The 22374-nt window shown below is 41.7% G+C and overlaps 4 protein-coding genes across 4 annotated transcripts in view; 1 reads left to right on the forward strand and 3 right to left on the reverse strand.

The window, feature by feature from the left end:
* Nucleotides 1-120: 120 nt before the first annotated feature.
* On the reverse strand, nucleotides 121-8183 carry bokb (BCL2 family apoptosis regulator BOK b). Its single transcript, XM_035634461.2, has 5 exons — nucleotides 7402-8183; nucleotides 6586-6923; nucleotides 5570-5698; nucleotides 2120-2283; nucleotides 121-1177 (listed from the first exon to the last, which is right to left on the reverse strand). Exons 2-5 carry the CDS (start codon nucleotides 6806-6808, stop codon nucleotides 1052-1054), a joined length of 642 nt encoding a protein of 213 aa, XP_035490354.1. The 5' UTR covers nucleotides 6809-6923; nucleotides 7402-8183; the 3' UTR covers nucleotides 121-1051.
* A 3957-nt stretch (nucleotides 8184-12140) lies between these two features.
* Nucleotides 12141-16100, forward strand: elovl1a (ELOVL fatty acid elongase 1a). Its single transcript, XM_035634718.2, has 8 exons — nucleotides 12141-12433; nucleotides 13240-13345; nucleotides 13441-13631; nucleotides 13754-13834; nucleotides 14034-14090; nucleotides 14217-14322; nucleotides 14535-14674; nucleotides 14766-16100. Exons 2-8 carry the CDS (start codon nucleotides 13285-13287, stop codon nucleotides 15072-15074), a joined length of 945 nt encoding a protein of 314 aa, XP_035490611.1. The 5' UTR covers nucleotides 12141-12433; nucleotides 13240-13284; the 3' UTR covers nucleotides 15075-16100.
* Nucleotides 16101-16686: 586 nt separating this feature from the next.
* On the reverse strand, nucleotides 16687-20155 carry cdc20 (cell division cycle 20 homolog). Its single transcript, XM_035634717.2, has 11 exons — nucleotides 20008-20155; nucleotides 19495-19707; nucleotides 19131-19273; nucleotides 18946-19042; nucleotides 18720-18845; nucleotides 18276-18472; nucleotides 18092-18186; nucleotides 17757-17994; nucleotides 17519-17644; nucleotides 17273-17390; nucleotides 16687-17167 (listed from the first exon to the last, which is right to left on the reverse strand). The coding sequence occupies exons 2-11, from the start codon at nucleotides 19682-19684 to the stop codon at nucleotides 16989-16991; spliced, it is 1509 nt and encodes a 502-aa protein (XP_035490610.1). The 5' UTR covers nucleotides 19685-19707; nucleotides 20008-20155; the 3' UTR covers nucleotides 16687-16988.
* A 755-nt stretch (nucleotides 20156-20910) lies between these two features.
* LOC118311147 overlaps nucleotides 20911-22374 on the reverse strand; it is a 4338-nt gene continuing 2874 nt past the window's right edge. Inside the window, exons 4-6 of the mRNA XM_035634719.2 lie at nucleotides 22355-22374; nucleotides 22023-22040; nucleotides 20911-21712 (exon numbers count right to left, since the gene is read on the reverse strand). The exon at nucleotides 22355-22374 is cut by the window's right edge and continues 79 nt beyond it. Coding sequence (XP_035490612.1) covers nucleotides 21627-21712; nucleotides 22023-22040; nucleotides 22355-22374 — 124 coding nt within the window. The 3' untranslated portion in view covers nucleotides 20911-21626. The remainder of the gene's footprint in view (nucleotides 21713-22022; nucleotides 22041-22354) is intronic.

The following is a 22374-nucleotide window of genomic DNA, read 5'->3' on the forward strand; positions in this document are numbered from 1 at the left end:
CATTTTGTTCGTTGACTTTTTATTTCACATAACTCCAAAGGAAAATTCCAGCGTTTCTTAAGCTTTTAAGGATCTGACATTCACCAAAGGGATAAAATAGAAATTTAAAAAAACAGTAGGTCCATATTTGAAGATATAAATTTATTGTGGCTTTTTAAAAATAATTCTAATACACACCAAATAAATTAACAGTGAAAGTGACAATCTTCCAAAAGTGCTGTGGCATCGGCTCTTTATACTGCATTGGGCATAATCAATATAAAATCATAAATAAACTTTACACAAAAGGAAAGAATACCTGCCAAAAATGTGCATTCAGTTTGTATCATGCCTCTGTTCTTTGGATGGAAACGGACATTTCTTGAAGAGTCGTGTCTAAAATTGCAGCAGAAAGTTTAATAGGTCAAAACATTTGTGGTTATATTCGGAAAGAAACACTGACAAGTGTAGATTAAACCCATGAAATGTAAGCAGCTGATATTCCCCTTCTGAGTGAAACACCTTTGCTTCAACATTTGATGTCTACGAGTCCTTTCCAGACTCCAGAAAACTCAGACCCAGCCAGCTGAGCATCGCTTTCCAAAACCCCTCCCACCCTTTCATCACTCTTCTAGGTGTACATCCCGAGACAAACATACATTACATCAAAACATCCAACTGGTTACCTCGGGAGTATGAACGGCATCCGACAGGTCACATGCACTCTGAACACCATCACACATCACAGCTACAAAACTGGAGGATCCTGGTTAACTGCACTGGTGAAAGCAGTGTGAAAATATACAGAGGAGGTGGAGGGAGACACACTCGTGCTCTGATACATCACAGTGACCACTCCTATGGATGAAGGGTAATCACCTACACACCCCGAGATAAATCAAACGCGGCGCTGATGAAACATTTACTGATGGCCCTTCAGCAACAGACTGGTACCTGCAGGCAAAAGAGTCCCATCAACAAGCACAGTCACCATCTCCACTCCAAGTTTTTATTGACAAGTCCGAGATCTTGTTGTTTCGCAGCGGCTCCTCCTGTGCTCTGTCTGGGCTGCTCAAGGCTCCTTCATGATGTAGACGTACATCGTGGTGAGGAAGTATTTCAGGGACTCTATGACGGAGGTCAGCCAAGGCTGCTCCGGTGTGAGATCCTTCTTTACCACACATTTTGTGATCTCGGTCTGAAAAATAAGGAAGCGACATGATTCAAATCAAACTTAACTTATTATGGATGAAAAATAAAGCCATATATGAATCTGAATACTAATAATCAAATGCCTACTGAATTTCAAATGTGGAAATCTTAATTTTTTAACTAGAAACTAGAGCCCAACCAATATATCTGTTGGCCGACAATATATGAGCCTTTCACAGACATATCAGTATCGGTTTATGTTTGCCGATATGAAAACTTATTTACCAGGATGAACAATACAGAGATGTGCATTTTATGTTTTTTTAAACGTTGGTTATTTTCTTAATACAATTCTATACATGTGGTTATACTTTTTATTTATAGTTATATAAAATAAAGTTCATGGTTAAACTGTAAAATATGAAGCCTGTATTACATTTCTTTGACATAAGGGTTTGATGACGACATCTTAACAATCATTGCCATTCTTTGAGGGAAAACAATAATACATATATATATATATATACATAGACATGTATGCATAGTGCTGCAGCTTAAAATGCAATATTGCAATGCAGATCATTGCATCAGATCAGCCAACTGGAAGCTACACTGTGTTCAGGAGAGGATAACTGGGCCCCTCTGAGCAGGATACTGCGTCCCCCTCCAACTCTGACTATCAGAGCTTATGAAAGCAAACTGAGCTCTGATCCATAAATAAGATAACATAAATTAGTCATCCAGCTTCAGCAAAACCAACCAGAATGTTGCCAGTGTTCAATCTTAGCGAAACGAGAAGCAAACAGTGCTTCCCCCCTCTTGTTTTCTAAAATGTCAATGCCAATTGTCATTGAGTGTTGGTCCAAAGGTCTTCAATCAAATCATGCAGCATTAATTAAAGTGGTGATATACGGTATGTGGAAAAACAAATTTTCCTTTGTTGGATCACAAAAAATCATTATGAGCATGTGCAGCAGCGGACACTTACCCATCCTCCACGTCTCTTCAGCCAGGGAACCAGGAACTTGCGGACAAACTGTCCCAGACTGTCCACTAAGATGTGAACGTTGGTCGCACGTCCTTGTCTGACACAGTCCACTGCCAGGGCTCCAGCTACTGCATACATGGACACCACCTTACCCCAGGTTATACCTACAGGGAGAAAAACACAAGTTGTGATTTAAGTGGAGCACTGATGATCGTCTAATGCTTATTGATGTATTGTTTGAGCTGATTGATGTATGTGCAGAGACTTTTTTTCACGTTCATCTGCTGAAGAAGGAAAGCATTGGCTTTATTTTCCCGACCCAGTGACTACGTCCTTTTTTAAGTACGGTCTATGTTTTACACGTCACACAGGAAATTTGACCTCTGCATTTAACTCAACACACACCCGGGGAGGTAGGGAGCCACGCAACATCACCGAGAGTGAGAAATTAGATGCCTTGCTTAAGGGTTTAATGGATGTTGAGGGAGGAGACCAGCAACCTTTTGGTCTAGAGCCCGCTTCTCTATCCTCTAGGCCACAGCTGCCCCAGAAAACATTTTTTGGGGGGGGAAATTGTCATTACTATTGAAGTACAGTCTATTTCAATACGTCTTTCATTAGCAACACCTGAGCTTCAAGCTTCCATAGTGGAAGAGTTTAATGATTGGAATCCGTAAATTGCCATATTTACTAATAAACCAACCTTTTTCCCAGGCCTTGTGGGGCATTAACACCCATCTCCTCTGAGGTTTCCCTTCCCCTCAACGTCCGCTACATATTCTGTGACATGAAATGAGGCATGACTGGCTGTGGACCTTGTACTGAAATGATCTATGAACACGAGGTGTACGTCAACAAACTGGCGCATTTGTGTTAATGTGGCTGATAACAGGTCTCACTGCGTCACACGCCCGCTGTAAATTAAAGCGGGCGAGGCTGTGTTGCCTTCGCCTGGAGGTGGGCGAAGCATTGACGCAGTTTCTGATGTAGGGAGGTTGACGGGTTCAGAAAAAGATTTTTTTTTTTTTGCGTTCACCACTCAGGGACAAATGAGAGTCATGACGCTGAAAAAGGACAACTCTTTGTCCTCCAAAGCAACCCAGTGTGATAATTAAGGACCTCCAGCCACTTGTATGTACAGTTTCCAAGGCAGCGCGGGGGTTGTTACATTGACCGTCAGTGATGTTGCTCAGGGGGTAATGGCATTAGCCTCCTTTAGGTTCTGCTCGCTTTGTCATGGCTGCTACTCAGAGCTGAGCTACCGTGTCCGACTGCGGCTGTAAGGGGATAGAGCTCTGGGCAAGCTTAAATGAGATAACTGTCCATGAAAGCTGTCAGAGAACGTCACGTCTCGCTCCCTATGGAGAAGCAGCCCAAGAATAGAGACGAGATTGTCATGGATAAAGCTGCAAGAGAGGAGGGCGGAGAGAGAAAGAACAGAAGTGGGAGGCAGGCAAAGATAGATGGAGAACCACAGAGGGAGACCACAGCACAGACGACCATTTGACCTTTCCCCACCAAGAAAAAGTGATAATGAAATGCAATCAGATTTAATATTTTTAGGATTTCTAAATTAATGTTTTTACTACTTGGGGGCCTTATAACTAATATCATAAGGCTGAACAGGTAGTTGTAAAAAAAAAAACCCCAAAAAACAAACATCCAGAACAGCAGGAAAAACAAACTTGCATAATTTCTTTTCTATTTATATCCAGGTTTCATCTGATCCCAGAGAGCTGGGGCAGCCTGGGTTCACGTGTTTGTTATTGTTCAAAAGGAATCCCACGCTGTTTCCAAAAATGACACGCTGGTGACGTCAAAATAAGCACAAGTCTAGTAAGAACACAGGCATGAAAATTATATTAAACTAGGGACAAGATCTTTTCCTGGAACAGCAACAAATCTCAGTTGTCCAGTGCACTGCTTCCAGACCATCAACTTCATACAGAGGACATTCATTCCTATTTTGGGCACTTCAAAATGTCATTGCTGCTTTGAACAGTGCAAAGAAAGCAGATCATTTGTCAAGACAACTTAAAACAAGAGCCAGCAGTAAAAAATCTGACAGAGATCGACAAAATCCCTCCGGGGCCTCTGCTAAGACCAAAACTGAACTGGGATTCAACCATCAGACATTTGTTTCTGGTATATGAAGGATAATCCATGATATTTAAAGTGATGGGGCATGCTTTAAACCAATTCATTCATATGAGATGTCATCCAAACATTTCAAGACAAACATGTTTGTGGCTGAAAACCTCCTCCTGGCAGTGTCTCACATTTCTCTCTATAACTGTATCTCTCAATGAATTGTACAAAGGCGTGAACGAGAACAATTTTGGACAGTCTCTCCTCAAAGACATTGAGCTGTACTTGAAAAAAAAATGCTGTGTGAGCTGGGCATGATTGTCAGATCATCACTGAGGTAAAGTTGAAAAGTTGTGCTTCAATTTGGACATTGGAAAGGTGGAGAGAGAAGGGTCTCAGATGCAATTTAACTATCCGCCAACCAAAAAAAAGACTTGATGCCTTGAAGTCATAAACATAAACAACAGACTGGCCACGGCCGGGTGAATGTTCAGGGTCCTCTCGTCAGACCTTTATCATCCTTCAAAAGCAAAACATTGCAATTGTAGAGTTTTGAAACACCCGACTGTATCACACAACAGTTTGCCTAAAAAAACTTGTAACTTGACTAGAAGATAAAGATGAAAAAGAGCCATCATCAGTGGCAAAGTTCAAGTGAACAGAAAAAAAAAAAGCCTAAGACATTGAGATTGGATTCAAGACCAAAAGTGGGTAAAGGACTCAACCTGGTCTGCAGACGTCCCCCGAATTCTCATAAGATATACACACGTTTATTCTTTACAACAAATGCAGTAGGAAATGTGGTTGTAGAATAGGACACGGCTCTTTGTGTGTGATCATAAAATATATATTTATTTTTTTTAATCAACTGCTCACTGTACAGTAAACGGTTGAATGAATGAGTGATGACCATCAGCCCATAATGTTCAGTTTTGCAGTGAGCACTATGAAAGAAAGACAGGCCATCATATACTTTACAATTAGCTGGATACATTAAATAGCATAAGGCTACTAAATATATAAATATATTGTAATGGCTTTGGCCATTAATTTCCATTAATTATAAAATACAGATAGGATGTGTTCACAGTAATACAACATCTTTCATGTACATAGTCTGAATGTCTAAACCTAACAAATGAAGTAGGACTAATCATGTCTTTTAAAGTCTCACTCTCCTCCTGAGAAACGCCGAGAGGGACGGACACCTGTTACATAACTGCCTTCATCACTAGTCTGAGACACTGTGGAAGAGTAAACTGCTTCTCGTGTGCCGGCAGTTTTCCCTTACATTTTTCTTTTTCTTAACATGCATCATCATCATCATCATCAACACCTGCAGGTTTCAGAGCAGCCGTGTACCTGTTGCAAAGATCTCTGTTGCCACACCGATGAAGGCATCCGAAACCATGTTCTCCATGGCAACAGAGATATTCAGCTGCCGCGCCACGTTCCTGTACAAAGAGGGCTGAATGCACTCCAGCTCATCGCCTAGGTAACAGAGCACAGAGGGGAAAAAAACTCAGTTATTCTGAATCAATGAGTCAGAAACTAAAACACAGATTTAATTATTTAAACTTTCTGGATTGTGCATCATAAAATTCAACATCTTTGTCTCTACTGGTATCCATGTTAAAGAGACACTGGTCACTTGAGTCTTGAGTGAGTCAAGTCCTCCAGATGTAATCACTTGGTTCAAGCTGTTCTCACACACACTGACATAATCCCCAACTCATCATTTGCTCCAGGCTTATCATAGCTTGACATATACAGTACACACTTGCAGTAGGTCTACATTATATGTGGGTTCTAGGCTCCTGATTTGTATCAATCAATGATCAATGACTATGTTGAGTCATCACAGAGGCTATTGTTATCTCAAAGTAGATTTCAAACGCAGCATCTCTGGTTTGGTTTGGGCCGAGAGGAGCTATCACATCACTGACAACAGCCAGCTCACGTTGGCTTTCAGCCGAACACAGTAAAGATAATGATAACTTATCGACTGAAAAGCTGTGAACTGATCAATCAGTGTTCAGCTGCAGGGTGTCATTTGAAGCGCACAGACTTGAATTTAGGTCTCGAGCATTCCGTCTTTATTTATACAAGATTCTAATTCTTATAGATGATCATCTGTCTTTTTATACTATTTTGTTCCTCCACCAAAGGCCGTGTGCTTCAGGTATGATCATGTGTCTGTTTGTTAGTAAACAGGATATCTCAGAAGCCCCGAGCTTGTTCCTTATTTGCCTTCTTTTTAGATCCAGATCTGGATCACAATGAGGACAACCTTGTCTAATCGTAAAATGGTAAAAATTATTAAAAGAACCTGCAATTTTTTCATGAAATCTGAAATCTGCTGTTCAGGCTTCTCTTACCAAGACAGAGCAGCACCAAGGACACCTCAGTGAGTGCCACACTTGCGGGAGAGAGGTTGAGCTCAGATTTGGACCATCCCAGTCCGTGCTGGTTGAGTCTGGACAGGATGTAGTCTCTGCACAAGACTTTGGACTGGGACACTAGCTCCTTCTCATTCAACGACCGGTCGAACACATCCAGGACCTCCGCGGCAAACACAGAAGACCTCCGCAGGACCTCCATGTCCCCCTGCAGAGGATGTGGGTCAGAGAGCGTCTGACCTCTTTGGATCAGCTGTGTCTCGGTGCGTCTTTAATCCCAGGAGGAGCCGAGCTTAATGGAGGAGCCAATGTGGCAGCTACGAGGAAAGAAAAGCCTTATTTAGAGGCATCTGGGGACAATTTGTTAGATTTAAAAGGACATTGAACTTCTCTTTCTCCAACAGGAAGAGAACCAATGCAAAAATGAATTCGCGTATGTGATTAAATTACAACTTCCTACTGCACATACTTAGATTTTTTACATGGGCAAGGAATGTGGTTGCATGAAGACGTGTAAACAGCAGAATCTAAATCAGAACAGAAACTTATATAATAATATAATGGAGGCGTTATTGTTGTGAGTCACATGGTGGGAAAGTCAAGACACTTCTTGGATTATGGAACAAGCACTGATACAACGAGACGACAAGAGAAATGTGTTTTGCAGCACCTCAGACCGCAACAAGCCTATCTTTTCTTTTTTTTTTACATTTCCGATGTAATCTTAAAAAGCATTTGAATAAATTGTTTGGTTGCCTGTTAGGTTGGAGGTTGGGGGGGGGGGGGCACGTTTACCTTCAACATGGCATCCAGATGAAGACGTCCTCGCTCCTGATATCACTACTGCGTGGTTCTTCCGATAATGAACCTCCAATGAATTAATCAGAAAACATTGAAGCAGCTCTCGGTGGTGTTTCCCGAATGTCGGGGGGGGGGGGGGGGGGGACAAAAAGACCCAGCTCGTCAACTCTCAAAAGAAACCGTTCAAGGCACTTGGGAAAGCCCTGAGCGAAGTTCAGCCTCGGGTCTCACTTCCAGGAGAGCTCATGCTCTGCTCGGTCCACTTGATTCTCCGAGGCGGGAGGGGGGGAAATAAACAGAAGCACCGACTGATCCGCGAGGCGCAGTTCGCGGACGCCTACCTGCCGTCCCACCTTCCCATTGGCGCGCAGCGGGTGCGTTGGTTTTGGAGCCGAGACGAGCCGGGAGGAGGGAGGAGGGTGGAGGGCTGGCACGTCTGCCTCGCAGCCACTGCACAAGGCAAACCTCACCCCGGCGGACAGAGGGACACAAATCGACTGCCTCTAGACCGTCATTCACAAAAACCCGAGCAGGTGACGGGGTGAATCTCTCTCGCTCTGGCCGTTCATTTGTTTCCACTCTTGCGCGTAAAAGCCCTGAACGCACTCGAGTCGGCGATCGCACGTCTTCAAACGTCCCACACACGCGTCACGAGCGAGTCATCCCACACGGGTGTCTTACAGGTGCAGGTGTGTCGACCTGCGGCTGGTCTCCTGCCAACGTTTATATAAGTGTTCCTGCTCGGGCCAAAAGTGTCGCGCTGTTAATCCCGTGCAGAGCAGATGAATATAGTTCGGCCCCGCCCCACTCTGCGCCTGCACAGGCGGACACACGGTGTCTTTATCTGATGCACATTCTTCACTTGGATATTGTGAGTTTTACTTATTGATCGTTTGATTACGTCGGAATACAAACTTCTTCACTCCCCGGACGTCCCGTAGTTCGTGTTCCATTCTATTTCCTAACAAGGAACTAAACTGTGGATGTTTTCTGCCGATATATATTACAATTAAATAAACAAAGAAAACTAGGCCAGTGAGAGGAGAAAGACTGTAGGGTTACCCATATCGGTTCATTTCTCCCTCTGTCTCACGAGTGTTTGACCTGCCATACTGATATGACAAGCAAAGGCTATGTCTGACGTTTAGTTTACACATTTTCAAAGAAATAAAGACGACTTTAGTGTTTGTCCTATTATGACAGGCACTGCCAAACATATCACTATTAGATAGATAAATGATAGATAGTTAATTTATTTATCCCAAGCTGGGAAATACCAGTGTAACGTTTCACACAGCACACAAAATATATACAATATATACACAAGCAAATGTAAAAAATATACGAACTGCAAAAATATAGAGAATAAGAAAAATAAATATAAAGAATTTACATGAATATTAATAGTGGAAATAGTGCAGTAGTACAATCATCATATTATGATCAGGTTAGCAGCAGCATTAAATTACATAACTTTTGTTTTTGTTGCATAACCTATGATCACCTTTACCTACTGTTTATTGTATAAATATTTTGGCCGATTACATGACGGTTCCTCTAGTTAACTGTTTGGTCGCTGGGTGTCGCTGTTCCTCACTTTCTGTTGCGCTCAACGTTATTTTCCTCTCTGGGAAGATCAAGAGGATCAATGCTGCCTAGTCGGTATTGACCTTCTAAGTTCACCCCACTCAGCCGAAACCTGGATTCGTATACCAATAATTTGTCGTAGAAGATATTTATGCAATTTTGTGAATGTGTTGTTTTATTGGTGATTTGTCTCTCCTGGAGATTGCACAATAGCTTTCATAATATCAAGTAATGTAATATAATATAATATAATATAATACCACTCCTGTTTTCCTCAAATTTACTAACATCGTTTATCCTAGGGGTCAATTTGACCCCAGCCATTTAAACGTCCAGGAAATGATTATAATCAAAACTTTTATCCAGGTTTATGTTTTAGGTAGGTAATGATTCTTTGTCGACTGCCCTAAATAGCCCTTTAAATAAAACCTAACCCCCGTCCACCCACCCAAATCACCCAAATGCGCAAATCAACAGAAAATCTCTTTAGATCTTTAGAGACATGGTGGCTATACATTGCACTTCCAGTATCAGTATTCCAGAGGCTTGCTGTTGCTTTACCTTATGACTTGAAGGCTCCTGCCAAAATGAGCAACGCAATGCAGACTTTCAAGCTGGTCAACTGTCCCCATACACGTGCCTCCCCTCCAAATTTGGAATCTCAACTATATCCTTCTTAATGGATGGTGTAATGAAGAGCTCTACCCTGTCAGTCAAGTGGGGAGCAGGACCATACTTACTTTACATTGTTGGAAGTTGACATGTCTGCTGTTGGTTGAGAGACAACAGGATGATCAGCACTAAGGGTCTTATTCTCATCCTAATCAGGGTCCTCCTCAACATTATTCTTGAGATGTGACAAAACTGCACTGACTGAAAACATTTTCTCACTGGTCATTTTCAAATGAGAGAGCGAACACCAAGTGAAATGGTTGAGATGGCTATGGGCATGGTTTTTTTTGTCCATCGTGGAGAGGCTGGTGTTTCAGTGAATAGCATTTTAATGGGTGAGATTCTGTTTAAAGGAAAGTGTCTCAGGAAAAAGAAACCGTGCCCACCCTTTGTATCAGGAGTCACTCTCATTTGTTCAGGTGAGAAACACACACAAATGGCGTGTCATGGTAACTCCAGGGGTAGCAGTACAGGTACAGGGGAGGTGACAACATGTTTTACCCGGTTTTGATCATAGATGGGATGTAAACGTGCCAAAAAATAAAATGTTGCAAGCTATTATACTGTATTATGAAGCACAATATTCAGCATGTTAAACACCATTACTTACCACACATGGAATCTAGTTTTGTCTCATTCCTAAAATGCCAGTGTAGCTGAAAAGTACATTTATGTACCGTATTGACTGTGTGACCCTTTTGGAAGGCAATCTTATCTGCTGTACACTACCATACTTGTGCATGTTTACATTTTTGTGGGTCCATTCATTCATTTTCTGCATCCATGCTCACCCTGTCACGTCCAGAAGCATCTGTCCTGTCTAATTTGTCCCAATTGGCTAATTGAAGACCACCGGTATGTCTCGAGGACTCTGACTATTCTCTGGTTATGCTGCGGAACAGAGAACTGTGGTCCATTGACAATTTAAAGATGTGCTCTTGTTTGTTAGTTTCTATGTGATAAATTCTGCTGTTGGGCAAAATCTGGACTTAGGTCAATGTCACAAGACCAAGAAGAACAGGGAGATTGTTGTGATGTGTAGCGATGCGGCAGCTATGAAAAACAGCAGGTCAGTGGTACGGGAGACAATGACACCAACTATAACACTTGTGTCCAGTTTATGACTCCATCAGTCATCATTTATCCATCTGGGCCAGAAAAAACAAGTCGGCTAGTGCAGCAAAATAACAATATCTGCTTACAATAACTGCTAGTCTGCCTTATAAACTATTAGGTTTAAGTTTTGTCCCTTTGCCAACTGCTTTTGGATGCGATACCTTGATATTATCTTGGCTCTGTCGCGGCTGATGAGCGACATGCATGTTAAATTTGCAGCAGCCTTAGAACAAAAGCCTCTGTGCGGCCTCTCCTTCACGGGAACACCTGAGATATGCAAATTTGCTGCACTCTCCTCATTCAAGATCAATGACTGAAACTGAACTGTTGAATATGTTAACAAGTTCAGTTTCTCTGTTACTTGAACGTTTTGTGTTCCTAGGCAAGAGACCGCCACACCTTAAGTAGCCACTGATCGCCTTTCTGAAACTACTGATCACACACACTATCAAATTCTGAGTTCCATGATAAATAAAAACACAAAACACATTTTTTATTGTATTTTTTTTTCCCCTAGAATTTCATTTGTGACAAATGGTCTACAGTGTGTTTTGGCTCTCGCTTATAGTACACGTGAAAGTTAAAAGCACAGCAAGGCAATGGATTCATGTAGTTTTTATTTTAAATGATCAAACGTCTCCCTGTCTTCAGTTTTCCAAATGAAAATTCACATGGTATATATATACATATATATATATATATGTATATATATGGTATTTGCACTTGCCAATAATATTATGGCAGAGCCACTGTCAAACAGTTTTTCCGCTTCCACCTTCCGTCTCCCCTTCCGTCTCTCTCTCTCTCTCTCCCCCTTTCATGCACAGATTCCTTTCATTCCAGCCACATTTCTGTCCAGCATGCGAGTCGGGGAGGAAATTCCAAGCACCATCCAGGCTTCACACCCTTTATCGCCAGTTCTTGGGGAACAGGTAAAACCAGCAGGGGCTGGATGAGAACCGAGCCTCTGTGCTACCACAAGGGAAGGGAAGGGCAACGCACAATGTGGCGCTATTTATCTGATTTTACCTTTAGCCTAAATAATGTTTGAGGGACTTTTTGTTCTAATTTAGTGAAATTGTCAAGTCTTTTGTGGAGTGGCACTGCATAATCATCACTTATACGTAGGTCAAACATTATTAATATTTAATCTACAACATTTTTAATCGACATATCGTATGTCATTTTAGTTTTTTTGTTGCCCAACAATGGTTTCTCTAACTATTCTGCAACTCCATGACCTCATCCCTGTCACCACCATTGGTGGGATAGTCCAATCACAAACAGCCTGAGCGAAGACAGAAAGGTGGAGCTAAGCCCTGAAACAGGGTGTGGGCCTGAAACCGGCAAGGTCTGTAGTAGTGCCTGGGGTTTAAATTGAGTTGCATGAACTCCCTCTCATAGTTATCATAGCTGGCCTCTCACCTGTACTCATTTCTCTCTTGCTTGCTTTCTGTCTGTCCTCCCCCCATTTCTTATCTATGAGAGTTTCAGCTCTGGCTGGATTTTGAGGATATCCTGGATGCTACCATTCAAGGAGTAAATAGCTTTTAACGTGCCTGGTCTCCACCTGATTCACTCACTGGTGGCGCCGCCGATCTCTTGGATCCTCAGGGTTGGGAATTGAGTGCTGAGGACTTGTGCTCAGCAGGTGAGTCAACAGCAGAGATTGTGGTTGGGTGTTAACCTTACTGGTTAAACCCGAGTATCTCTTGTATCTGTGCTGCTCCTGTGAAATGCCCACTGTGCCTCAATTGTACGTATGTTTCTTTTTGTTGTGCTGTGGTTAGATTGGTGGTATTTTGGCCAAACATTCATTCAGATGAATGTTGAATATAATTTAATCCAGGTTAGGACTACAACTCGTTAATTCTGCCACTTTAAACATGTCCTTTTGTTTGTTCTTAAGTTGTTTTTTTTGTGGGGTTTTTTCCCCGATCAGCTCATTGCTTAGTAGCACAAGTTGACTGGCTGGCTGGTGGGGTTGGACATAAGGGCCAAGTTCTTTGCCTCACCTGTTTGACTTGCTCTGTTGGTCGGCAGGGGAACATTTCGTTGTTTCTAGACTTGACAGCAGAAATCGGGCGTTTCAGAATTCTTCATTGAACAGTCCAAGGTCTATTTTTGTCGCCGTAGATTTGGTTTCTTTTGACCTACTGAACAAAAGAAAGCTTTTCCTTTTGAATGAAACACTGAGTTGGTGCTTACCACATGCTACACTTCAAATGGATTGAGGTGCTCCTTGTACAGATTCCACCTGTATATTTCTGAAAGTGTGTACATAATGGCACTGGGGGTTGTTTGATGAGCCTGTGCAGCTGTCTCCTGTTTGCTCAGTCATTGGGGAAAGAAGGTTGATGGGTCGCTTGGTGGCTCTCCTGCTCGACCATAGCCTCATTTTCAGCTCCGCTCTCCTCCTCCTGGTTTCAGAATCTTTTGCCTTTTCATATTTTTCAGGTTTTTTACAAGAACACAAAAACAACAACCAACCAAGTAGTCACCATGCTGCGAGAAGGTGTATCAAACATTTTAAAATTCTACAATTATGTACAAGCAAGAACAGGTAAGTGTCTTTGTCTCTGTCAAAGATTCACTCTTTAGCTTTGTTTGAATGTGAATGATTGAGTGTTTGGGTTTTGTTTTTTTTGTCCTCCGCAGATGCCAGAATCAGAGACTACCCTCTGATGCATAATCCTATAGAGATGTCCATCATCCTGGTGGCCTATATCTTCTTCTCGGTGTACGCTGGGCCTCGTCTGATGGCAAACCGCAAACCTTTCAGTTTAAAAATCCCCATGATTGTCTACAACCTTAGCATGGTTTTACTGAACGCCTACATAGTTTTGGAAGTAAGGAAAAAAGATGACAAATTGAGTTATTCACTGACTCAAAATCCCAATGGGAGAGTTAACCAAGATGTGCTTGTCAGGTTGATGTTAATAGCATCTGTTGTTGTGTTTCTGAAACCTAGTTCATGCTGTCCGGATGGGCCACCACCTATACATGGAGATGTGACCTAATTGACACCTCCATGAGCCCTCAGGCTCTCAGGGTAAGTCTGCAAATTGCATAATCATTTATCTCTCTCCGATCCTCAATGCAACTTGTTGTGGCCTGAAAAGCAAACTTACAGATATTTTAGTTCAGGACAGTTTAATAAATAATAAATCTGTATTTGTGTCCTTTTTGATGAATCTTCACAATTAGATATTTGAAATTTACCACTATTTTCGTCTTTTCGGTCCCCACAGATGATTCGAGTTGCTTGGTTGTTTTATTTTTCAAAATACATTGAACTCCTTGACACGGTAAGTACACTTCTATCTCTCTCTTTGCCTTCTCTTGTGACTTTCAACGTGTCTGATCTCCTGTGACTTGCCACGTGTGCATATTAACTTGAGCTTAACTGATTCTTTTTTTTATATATATATCAGGCATTCTTTGTGCTGAGGAAGAAACAAAACCAGATCACGTTTCTCCATGTGTTCCATCACTCCTTCATGCCCTGGACGTGGTGGTGGGGCATCACCCTGACTCCTGGTAAGGTTTTACTCAGCATTATATCAAAGTAACATACTAAATTTAACACAATATCCAAATGTTTTGCAACTTGAAAACTGTGGTAATGTATTAAAATTGGTCTGAGGCCATGATTGAAAAACACCTTTGGGTTATAGGTGACTTTTGATAAACTGTACAGATGCATTAAAATGACAAATAATTCAATTTTTTGGGGTTTCTGTCTTCTCAAGTTGGAGGAATGGCCGCCTTCCATGCGTTGGTGAACGCAGTAGTCCATGTTATCATGTACTTCTACTACGGACTCTCTGCTGCAGGGCCTCGCTTCCAGAAATACCTGTGGTGGAAGAAGTACATGACAGCCATCCAGCTTGTGCGTCCCCCGCTTGGCATATTTTATTTCACTATTGTTCTGGGTTAATATTAGATTCTTAATAACCACATATCCTTTCCCTGTTTTGCAGACGCAGTTCATCCTGGTCTCCATTCACATCAGCCAGTACTACTTCATGGAGAAATGTGACTTCCAGGTCCCCATGTGGATCCACTTGGTCTGGATATACGGTGTCTTCTTCTTCCTTCTCTTCTCCAACTTTTGGGTGCAGGCCTACATAAAGGGCAAACGGCTTCCTGCCGCAAACGACAAGTCAAAACTGAATGGCTCAACCAGTGAACCCATCACAGTCGTGGCCAATGGCAAACACAAGGAGAATGGGAATGTGCCCCACTACACCAATGGCAAAATCTTCATGGGAAAAGTAAAGGAAATCTAACTGAGTGACTGGAAATGATCGGGAGGAACTCAAGGCGCCTCTGAAGGGCCACCGTGGAATGTGTCTTTCATCATTCATTTAGTAGCATATTGGAATGGCACAGATTCCAACATGCTACTTCTAAACTTCTTAATTATTGTATGAGTCTGGTCTTTTTTGAAAATATATGCACACTTCTTGGGATATGAACGCCATGTTGTTTTTTGCTGGTGATCTCTACATGTGACACTGATGGTTGTTGTGAGAACTATTGACTGTGACACACACTGTGTGAAGATTGGTGCTCATTTTGTCACTGATAGTATTTTCTTCAACTCAAGCTTGAGCCACACAAACTTGACCTACACTGCTGTTGGGCTGACATGACCCTAGTTGTTTGAAAGTATTGCACAGTTTCCACTGAAGACTAGCATGTGTAAATAATGCGACAAGTTTATGCCAAAGCAAGTTTTTAATTGTAAATGGCAAACATTCCTTTTTTCTGTTCATATTTATCACTTGAAATAAAACAAATTTTAGATAAATGTCTGTGTCATTTAAAAGGCAGCTGTGGTTTGCACTTTGAGAAATGTACCACACCTGGATTTTAAGAATGGTGGGAAAAATATTAAACTGTATATTACAGTATTGATTTGATGCATTTTTTGCATAATACGGCAGTGGCATACACTGCTGTGTTCATCCATGGCTTGAGTTTTGCAAAACTGTCCGGTCTTTTCTCTCAACACACTGATGCTAATACATTAGAATTAAATATATAGAATGCTACAGATGGCCATTTCTGAATATCACTGAAGTATGCATATATTGATAAACATACCAGTGTTTTCTAAATTGTATATGTGCACATGGCAGTGGAAGATGATCCAATTCTGAAGTGCTGCTTGCTCTTTAAAATTTGGTCTGACTTTTGCCACAATTATGTTGCAATATTAACCTGTTTTTCTGATTTCAGTTTTACAAAAAAATAAAAATTGTTATAGGTGAAAAAATCAATAAAGGAAAAAATGTACAGGAACAAATGCACCTTTGGTCACAGTGGTGTAAGTTTGTGTATCTTGATTTATGATCTTGCTGCCGCCGGAAACAATAAGCTATCATTCCACTTCAGAAAGATTTCTGCTCCAACCAAACAGATCATGGAGATATTTACCATGTGATGAGTTGGGGAGCTGATCAGTGTAACCAGCTGCTGAAGTGAAAACCCACTTTGTAATTAACCTATTAACCTGCAAACCCTCCGCTTATTGATAGTCTTCTATAGACTTAGAAAGGTCTTAATGAAGATAGTTTGCGAGCGTTGTCTAAATTTGGACTGAAAGATTATAAATTACAACAAATCAACATGCATACAAACGTATCAATGCCAGCTTATAGTCGGTCTCAGCTAGTGACGGACACTGTAAAATGTTTCAGTGAAAATTATTTGGCATAATTAAAGAAAACAGGTTACTGTGGAGTTAAATCTGATTTACTAGGATTAAATACAAACCTTGTGTCCAGCAAATATTTGTTTCTGGGATAAACATCACTGGTGGAGATTAATTCAAACAGTGAATACTGATATTGTCCCGGCCCTTTAGTAACACACCAATTAACTGACGGAAGCACATAAAGTAAACAACATTTATTCATAACCCAGTTCATTGTATACAATGCATCATGATTAAGATATAAGGCTAACTGAAGGCTGTTAATAAATCTCTAGAACAGTACAGCCTGAAAGCCAACACTTGTACTTTACCACATTACAGCAGACCTGTGTAAACAGGTACAGCAAGATGCCATATATGGCTAAAACACTGGGTGGAAATCTTTATTGTGGATTAAATAAAACATTTGCACCAAATCATTCAGCACAGACCCCCCCAAAAAAACCAACAACCCCAGCCAAAGTCGGGTAAGTCAAGGAAATCATCTGATTGACTGATGAATGACACTGCTGGTTGATTTGACCAGCCTGTCTTTGGCCTTCTTCTTAACAGGATCCATTTCGAAGCTCTTCCACATACGAATAGTTTCATCACCAGCAACAGTCGCAACAGTAGAGCAGTCTGGGCTCAGAGTCAAACTGAGAACTCTGTCCTCATGGCCTAAAATAAACAGAACGTATATTAGAGCATCACTCACTTGAGGGGGCTCCCTCAAATTAAAAGCATGAGTGAATAAGTAAAGAGTCGGTCCAAACAGTTACTTACCATTGAGCTCTGCGACTCTGGTGAGAGACGGATACTTCCAGATAGCAACATTGTTGTGGGCATATCCATGGGCAGAGACCAGCTCCTTATAGTTGGGTGCAAATACCATTGATGAAATCTGAAAAGCAAAAGTTATCATGAAACCTAAGAAAAGTTGATGTCGCATCAAAGTTAAATACTCCTAAAATGAAAAGTATTTTCTGAAAACTAGTCACTGAAACTCAAGAGTCAAAAAGTATGTAGTACCTGAGACTGAGTGTCAAGTGAACTGATGCAGGAGCCACTGTTTACATTCCAGATACGGATGTGACGATCACTGGTACCACCCCCGGATGCAAGGATATTTGGCTGCCATGGACACCAGGCCAAGGCCTACAACAATGAAACAACCAAAATTTTGTTTCACATTTTTCTACGTTCACGGCAGAGAATATTAATGCCAAGAATTCCCATCTCATCCCAAATTCAGATTTTATCTGCTCACCTTAACAGCTCCTTGATGTTCACTACAGCGGAGGAGACACTGGCTGTCGTTGCTGACGCTGCCCTCCTGCGCACGGGGCCACACACACACCAAGTTGTCATTTCCTCCGCTAGCCAGGTATCGCCCATCGGGGGACCACTTCAGCCCACACACCTCCTGCGAGTGACCACTGAGCGTGCTGATGTGATGGTCTGCCACCCTCACATCATGATGGTGAATGTGCCCTGATCTGGAGCCACTGGGGTTGGACGGAGAAAAAAACATTACACCCTGGTCCAACAAAAATCAAGCCACTGGACTGTTTTGTTTTTAATCTGATGACGAAACAACTGTACCTGGAAAGAACATGGTCATTCCAGCTCAGGCTACCAACTCTGGCTGTGTGGCTGGCCATGGTGCGTAGACGCTTCTGGTTTTCAACATCCCACAACTTACAAAAATAAAATAAAATAAAAACATCAGCAACTATAGAACAGGTGGCCTTATGAACTAAGAGGGTGTCTTAGTCACCACACTGACCTGAACTTTGCAATCACTGGTGCCAATAGCCAGGTAGCTTCCCTCTTTGGTCCAGGACAATGAGCAGATGTAGTCCTCCTCACGCTCCAACATCATGAGGAGGGTGATGTCTCCTTGAGTGGCATCCCACAGGTAAACATTGTTGTGAAGAGCCACAGCAAGAACATTTCGACTGCTCCAGTCGAGCAGATTTAAATCTGAAAAAGAGAAGGCCCAAATGAATTCTCTGGAAACTATACACAAACGCCCTCTTGCATAACAAAAATATTTAGGTTTGAAATCTTTACATTGAGTGTAAAGTCTGATACATTGATCAGTGGCCATCTTCAGTGGATTGGTGTGCATGTAAAACATGGTGAGTTACGCATACATTGGTGCTGTTAAAGAATAAAATACCAACGAGCACAAATGCCATTCGGAAACACTTAAACGTGCAAAACCTACAGAAGTCGTTTCGGAGCTCAGGCGCGTCCAAGATTCTGTCAGGTGTTGAAGATATGTATCGCGTCTTTTTGACTGAGGCGGGAGTCGCAACCTGGCTGTAGAGGACTTTCAAGTTGTTTTGATAGCCTGTAAATAAGACAAAGAAAAACAACGTGTAAAACGTCCAAGATATCCTCACGGTCATCCATATTCATACAATATTCTTGCGACGCAGTGGCAGGCGTACCCTCGGGTGCGTTCAGTGGTTTCCCCCCCAGGTGCAGGATCTTCGCGTCGTCGATGTTGTATCCATTCAGTGACATTGACCAGGCTTTCTGGCTTTCCTTCAGAGACAGAGGTTGGGGTCGATGAAGAAACAACTTCATTTACAAAAAGGAATCCAAAGAGGTGCATCAGAATGAACCCACTCACTGATGTTCCTGCTGCATTGTTAGTGTCCATGGGCTCATTCTCCTTTGAGAGCAGGAAACTCGCCACATCCATCTGGTTACTGTTTCTCGTGGGAATGAAGCGGTCGCCCCCCATCTTGGACGGCGTCTGTTTTTTACTTTTTCCTTTGTGGGACACACACACACACACACACACACACACACACACACACACACACACACACACACACACACACACACACACACACACACACACACACACACACACACACACACACACACACACACACACACACACACACACACACACACACACACACACATATATCAGCACAGTGGGTAGTGATCGCAGAGAGAAGAGCTGTGCTGCGTTGCAGATTCCCTACCTGGTGTTTTGCTCGGCGTTTTCGACGAGCTCAGCGACACGTTAGCAGATTTCCCGGGTGACAAGCCGCTCAGGGCGGACGTGTTCGACGAGCTGGCCTTTCTCTGCCACCTGGCCATGGGGGCGTTCGTGATGGGCATGTCCAGCTTCAGGATGCTGTGGATGTCATTCTCGAACCCAAACTGCGCCATCTTAGCCCACGTTTCCACACGACCTGGACACCAGCGCCAAGCACACGACACGTTAGCTACACGCCGAGAGTTAGCACGTAGCACACGGCCGGTGTGCGACGGACACTTTTCACTAAAACAATGCGAACTAGCCGCAACACATTTTGAATTTGCCCGGCTACGTTATTACGGTCCGTTATAACGGCTGCAGGCAATGCAACGTGAAGCCAGTAAAAACAAAAACAAGTTAAAATCCGCAGCAATAATTATTTAAGATACAACTCCGCTGATTAGTCGAATGAAACGCGACACATGTACAGTCCCAAAATAAACATTGACTTCACCTCTTCCAGAAAACGTGGAGAACACTGGCCTTTCTCTCTCCTCTGCCTGCGAAGTTTGAATTTAGCGAAAATGACGCCACACGGTTTAAATGCCTGAAAGCCCCCCTGTGATTGGCTCGTTCAAGGAGCTACCCGGCGCTGCTGTGGTAACGCTTTCGAACACGTTAATGTGATTGGTGGAGGAGGAATTTCCTGTCAGAACAACGACAGAGAACAAGCCCCCCCCCCCCAAAAAAAAAAAATCTACCGCCATCTACTGGACAAAGATGATGCTAGACGTAATGAGTTCTCTAAAATAAAAATAAAAATAAAAATAAAAAAAATAATAATAATAGTAGTAGTAGTAGTGGTGGTAGTGTACGTTTAAAATGAATTTAATGGCCTTAAAGTAAGCACTTTATTGTTCACATTTTGGGAGCACCACAAGGGAACAAATTACATGCTCGGCAAGTAAAAGGTGACAGTGCATTCAGCCTCAAACTTAACTTTTGTATTTCTTGTAAGTATTTGTACCGTAGAGTACTGGTGTTTTGAATATGTGCCAGGGGATAAGAGGTAAGAGGGATAATTTAAGGCAGCTAAAACATCTTGTATTGCACATGTAATAATTTTTTTAAACTTCAAATCCATCATGAAATTATAATCTATGATGAGGCTCAGCAGTATTTATGAGACAGTGTACAAATAAAAGTGAATGCAAAAAGATTATATTAAGTGCTTCATCTTGAATTCAAAGCTTGTTTTACATGATCTAATAAATTAGGAGCTAGGAGATACAATCACCAACAATAAAAAGAAAAACAAATCATGTGTCATGTGAAACATGGTCTTCTTGTTCTTAAATCTGTTGACTCATTACTGAAGATTAAGGTAAACTGGAACAAAGTGGAAAATGGGACCTTGTAAAATAAACATAGGATAAAAGGATCTTTAATTAAACATTTTTGCAATTTTACATGAATACATCATAGGAAACATATATTATTTTGACAATTGCAACATCATACATTATCTCAGAGAAATTTAACCAGGAGTACAAACAACACAGCACAGTCAGCCTCTTTGGAAAACTGGACACAGTTGGTCCATCCAGTGTTTGGCAGAGTTCCATTGTGATTGGTCTTCGGACAAAAAAACAAATTGTTGATTTCAGCAGGGCTTTACTCTAAGAAGTCTCACTCTCAGGGACATTATTACATGCTCTTTGTTGACCTGCATTGCATACTGTACAGTATGTGCTTGTAACAGAATGTTTCCAACATGTTCCCATGTATATCGTGTATTTGAATATCTTTTGAAAATACCTCCCCTGTTTAACTGTGCAAATAGAAGCAGGTACGTTGCTGCAGGCAGTGAACATACTTACAATCCTGTGTGTGTGTGTATACATTTAAATAATATACAGAATAAAAACACCAGTGCAAAGTGTGACACATGCATGATAAAGTGCATACAATAATGTTGGTTACAGTAGGCTGCTGGTGCTGTAGCAAGGGTTTGGTTACATTCATGGAGCGACAGTCTCTTCACAGAGGAAAAAAATGGCTAAAAATCAGTAAGTGGACATTCAACATCAGATGCAGAGCAACGGAAGCCTGTCGTTCAGCTTGAGCTTTGAATTACAAGGTACGGTAATCGCAGTCTTTTTTCTCCGGACCCATTTCAGCTATGTCTTTGGGGTAATGTATGACTGAGCCAATAACACCTGCAAAGAAATCAGAGAACACATGAAACACGTTCTACATCCAAATCTTTCTTCCATGTGTAACTGGCTGACCTGGAAGGACATGCGGTCTTATCCAGTTACAATAAAAGGGAGGCAATATTGTTAGTATCATTCAGAGAATCAGGATGGACAAAACCAGATGATCCATTTAAAAGCAAAATGCCCATCGAAAGAATGTGTTGTTTTCAGTTCATGTAATATTTAACTTTCTACCCATCTCCGCCCTAAACAGTTAACTGATAAGTGTACAGTGAATGAAAAGCAAACTTAAGATAAGCTGTTTTCTTACCTCCAGGGTGCCCCAGACCTAGGGAGTGTGAGAAAGACAAAACACATGACCATGCTTTATATTTCCCTGTGAGTATGAGGCTCCATACCAAAAATCATGTGACAAGACATATTTAAATATGATCCAAATTATGCTGCATTTTATGAGGTTAACTGAGGTATGACATTCAGAGACAAACATTGAATTCTTCCTGCTGTGCATTAAACATAAACATTTAGGTGTTCCACTCTTGGAAATGTATAATGTTTGCTTCATCATAAAGGGTGTTTTTTTAACTGTGATTAAAGGATGTACAACTTTATTTATTAATTTCCAGAATCGTATTCACTCACCCCAGTTTTTAGACAGGAGG

Source organism: Scophthalmus maximus, chromosome 5, assembly GCF_022379125.1.
Source record: "Scophthalmus maximus strain ysfricsl-2021 chromosome 5, ASM2237912v1, whole genome shotgun sequence".
In the NCBI taxonomy this organism is placed as follows: domain Eukaryota; kingdom Metazoa; phylum Chordata; class Actinopteri; order Pleuronectiformes; family Scophthalmidae; genus Scophthalmus; species Scophthalmus maximus.

Coding starts and splice junctions, on each gene's coding strand:
- cdc20 (XM_035634717.2), bottom strand. CDS start 19,684: ATGGCGCAGTTTGGGTTCGAGAATGACATCCACAGCATCCTGAAGCTG. Junction 17,995..18,091: donor AATGACCATGTTCTTTCCAG/GTACAGTTGTTT, acceptor GTCCAACCCCAG/TGGCTCCAGATCAGGGCACA. Junction 17,645..17,756: donor AACATCAAGGAGCTGTTAAG/GTGAGCAGATAA, acceptor TCATTGTTGTAG/GCCTTGGCCTGGTGTCCATG.
- bokb (XM_035634461.2), bottom strand. CDS start 6,808: ATGGAGGTCCTGCGGAGGTCTTCTGTGTTTGCCGCGGAGGTCCTGGAT. Junction 5,699..6,585: donor CTTGGTGCTGCTCTGTCTTG/GTAAGAGAAGCC, acceptor TCTGTTACCTAG/GCGATGAGCTGGAGTGCATT. Junction 2,284..5,569: donor AACAGAGATCTTTGCAACAG/GTACACGGCTGC, acceptor TTCTCCCTGTAG/GTATAACCTGGGGTAAGGTG.
- elovl1a (XM_035634718.2), top strand. CDS start 13,285: ATGCTGCGAGAAGGTGTATCAAACATTTTAAAATTCTACAATTATGTA. Junction 13,632..13,753: donor ACGCCTACATAGTTTTGGAA/GTAAGGAAAAAA, acceptor TCTGAAACCTAG/TTCATGCTGTCCGGATGGGC. Junction 14,091..14,216: donor ACATTGAACTCCTTGACACG/GTAAGTACACTT, acceptor TATATATATCAG/GCATTCTTTGTGCTGAGGAA.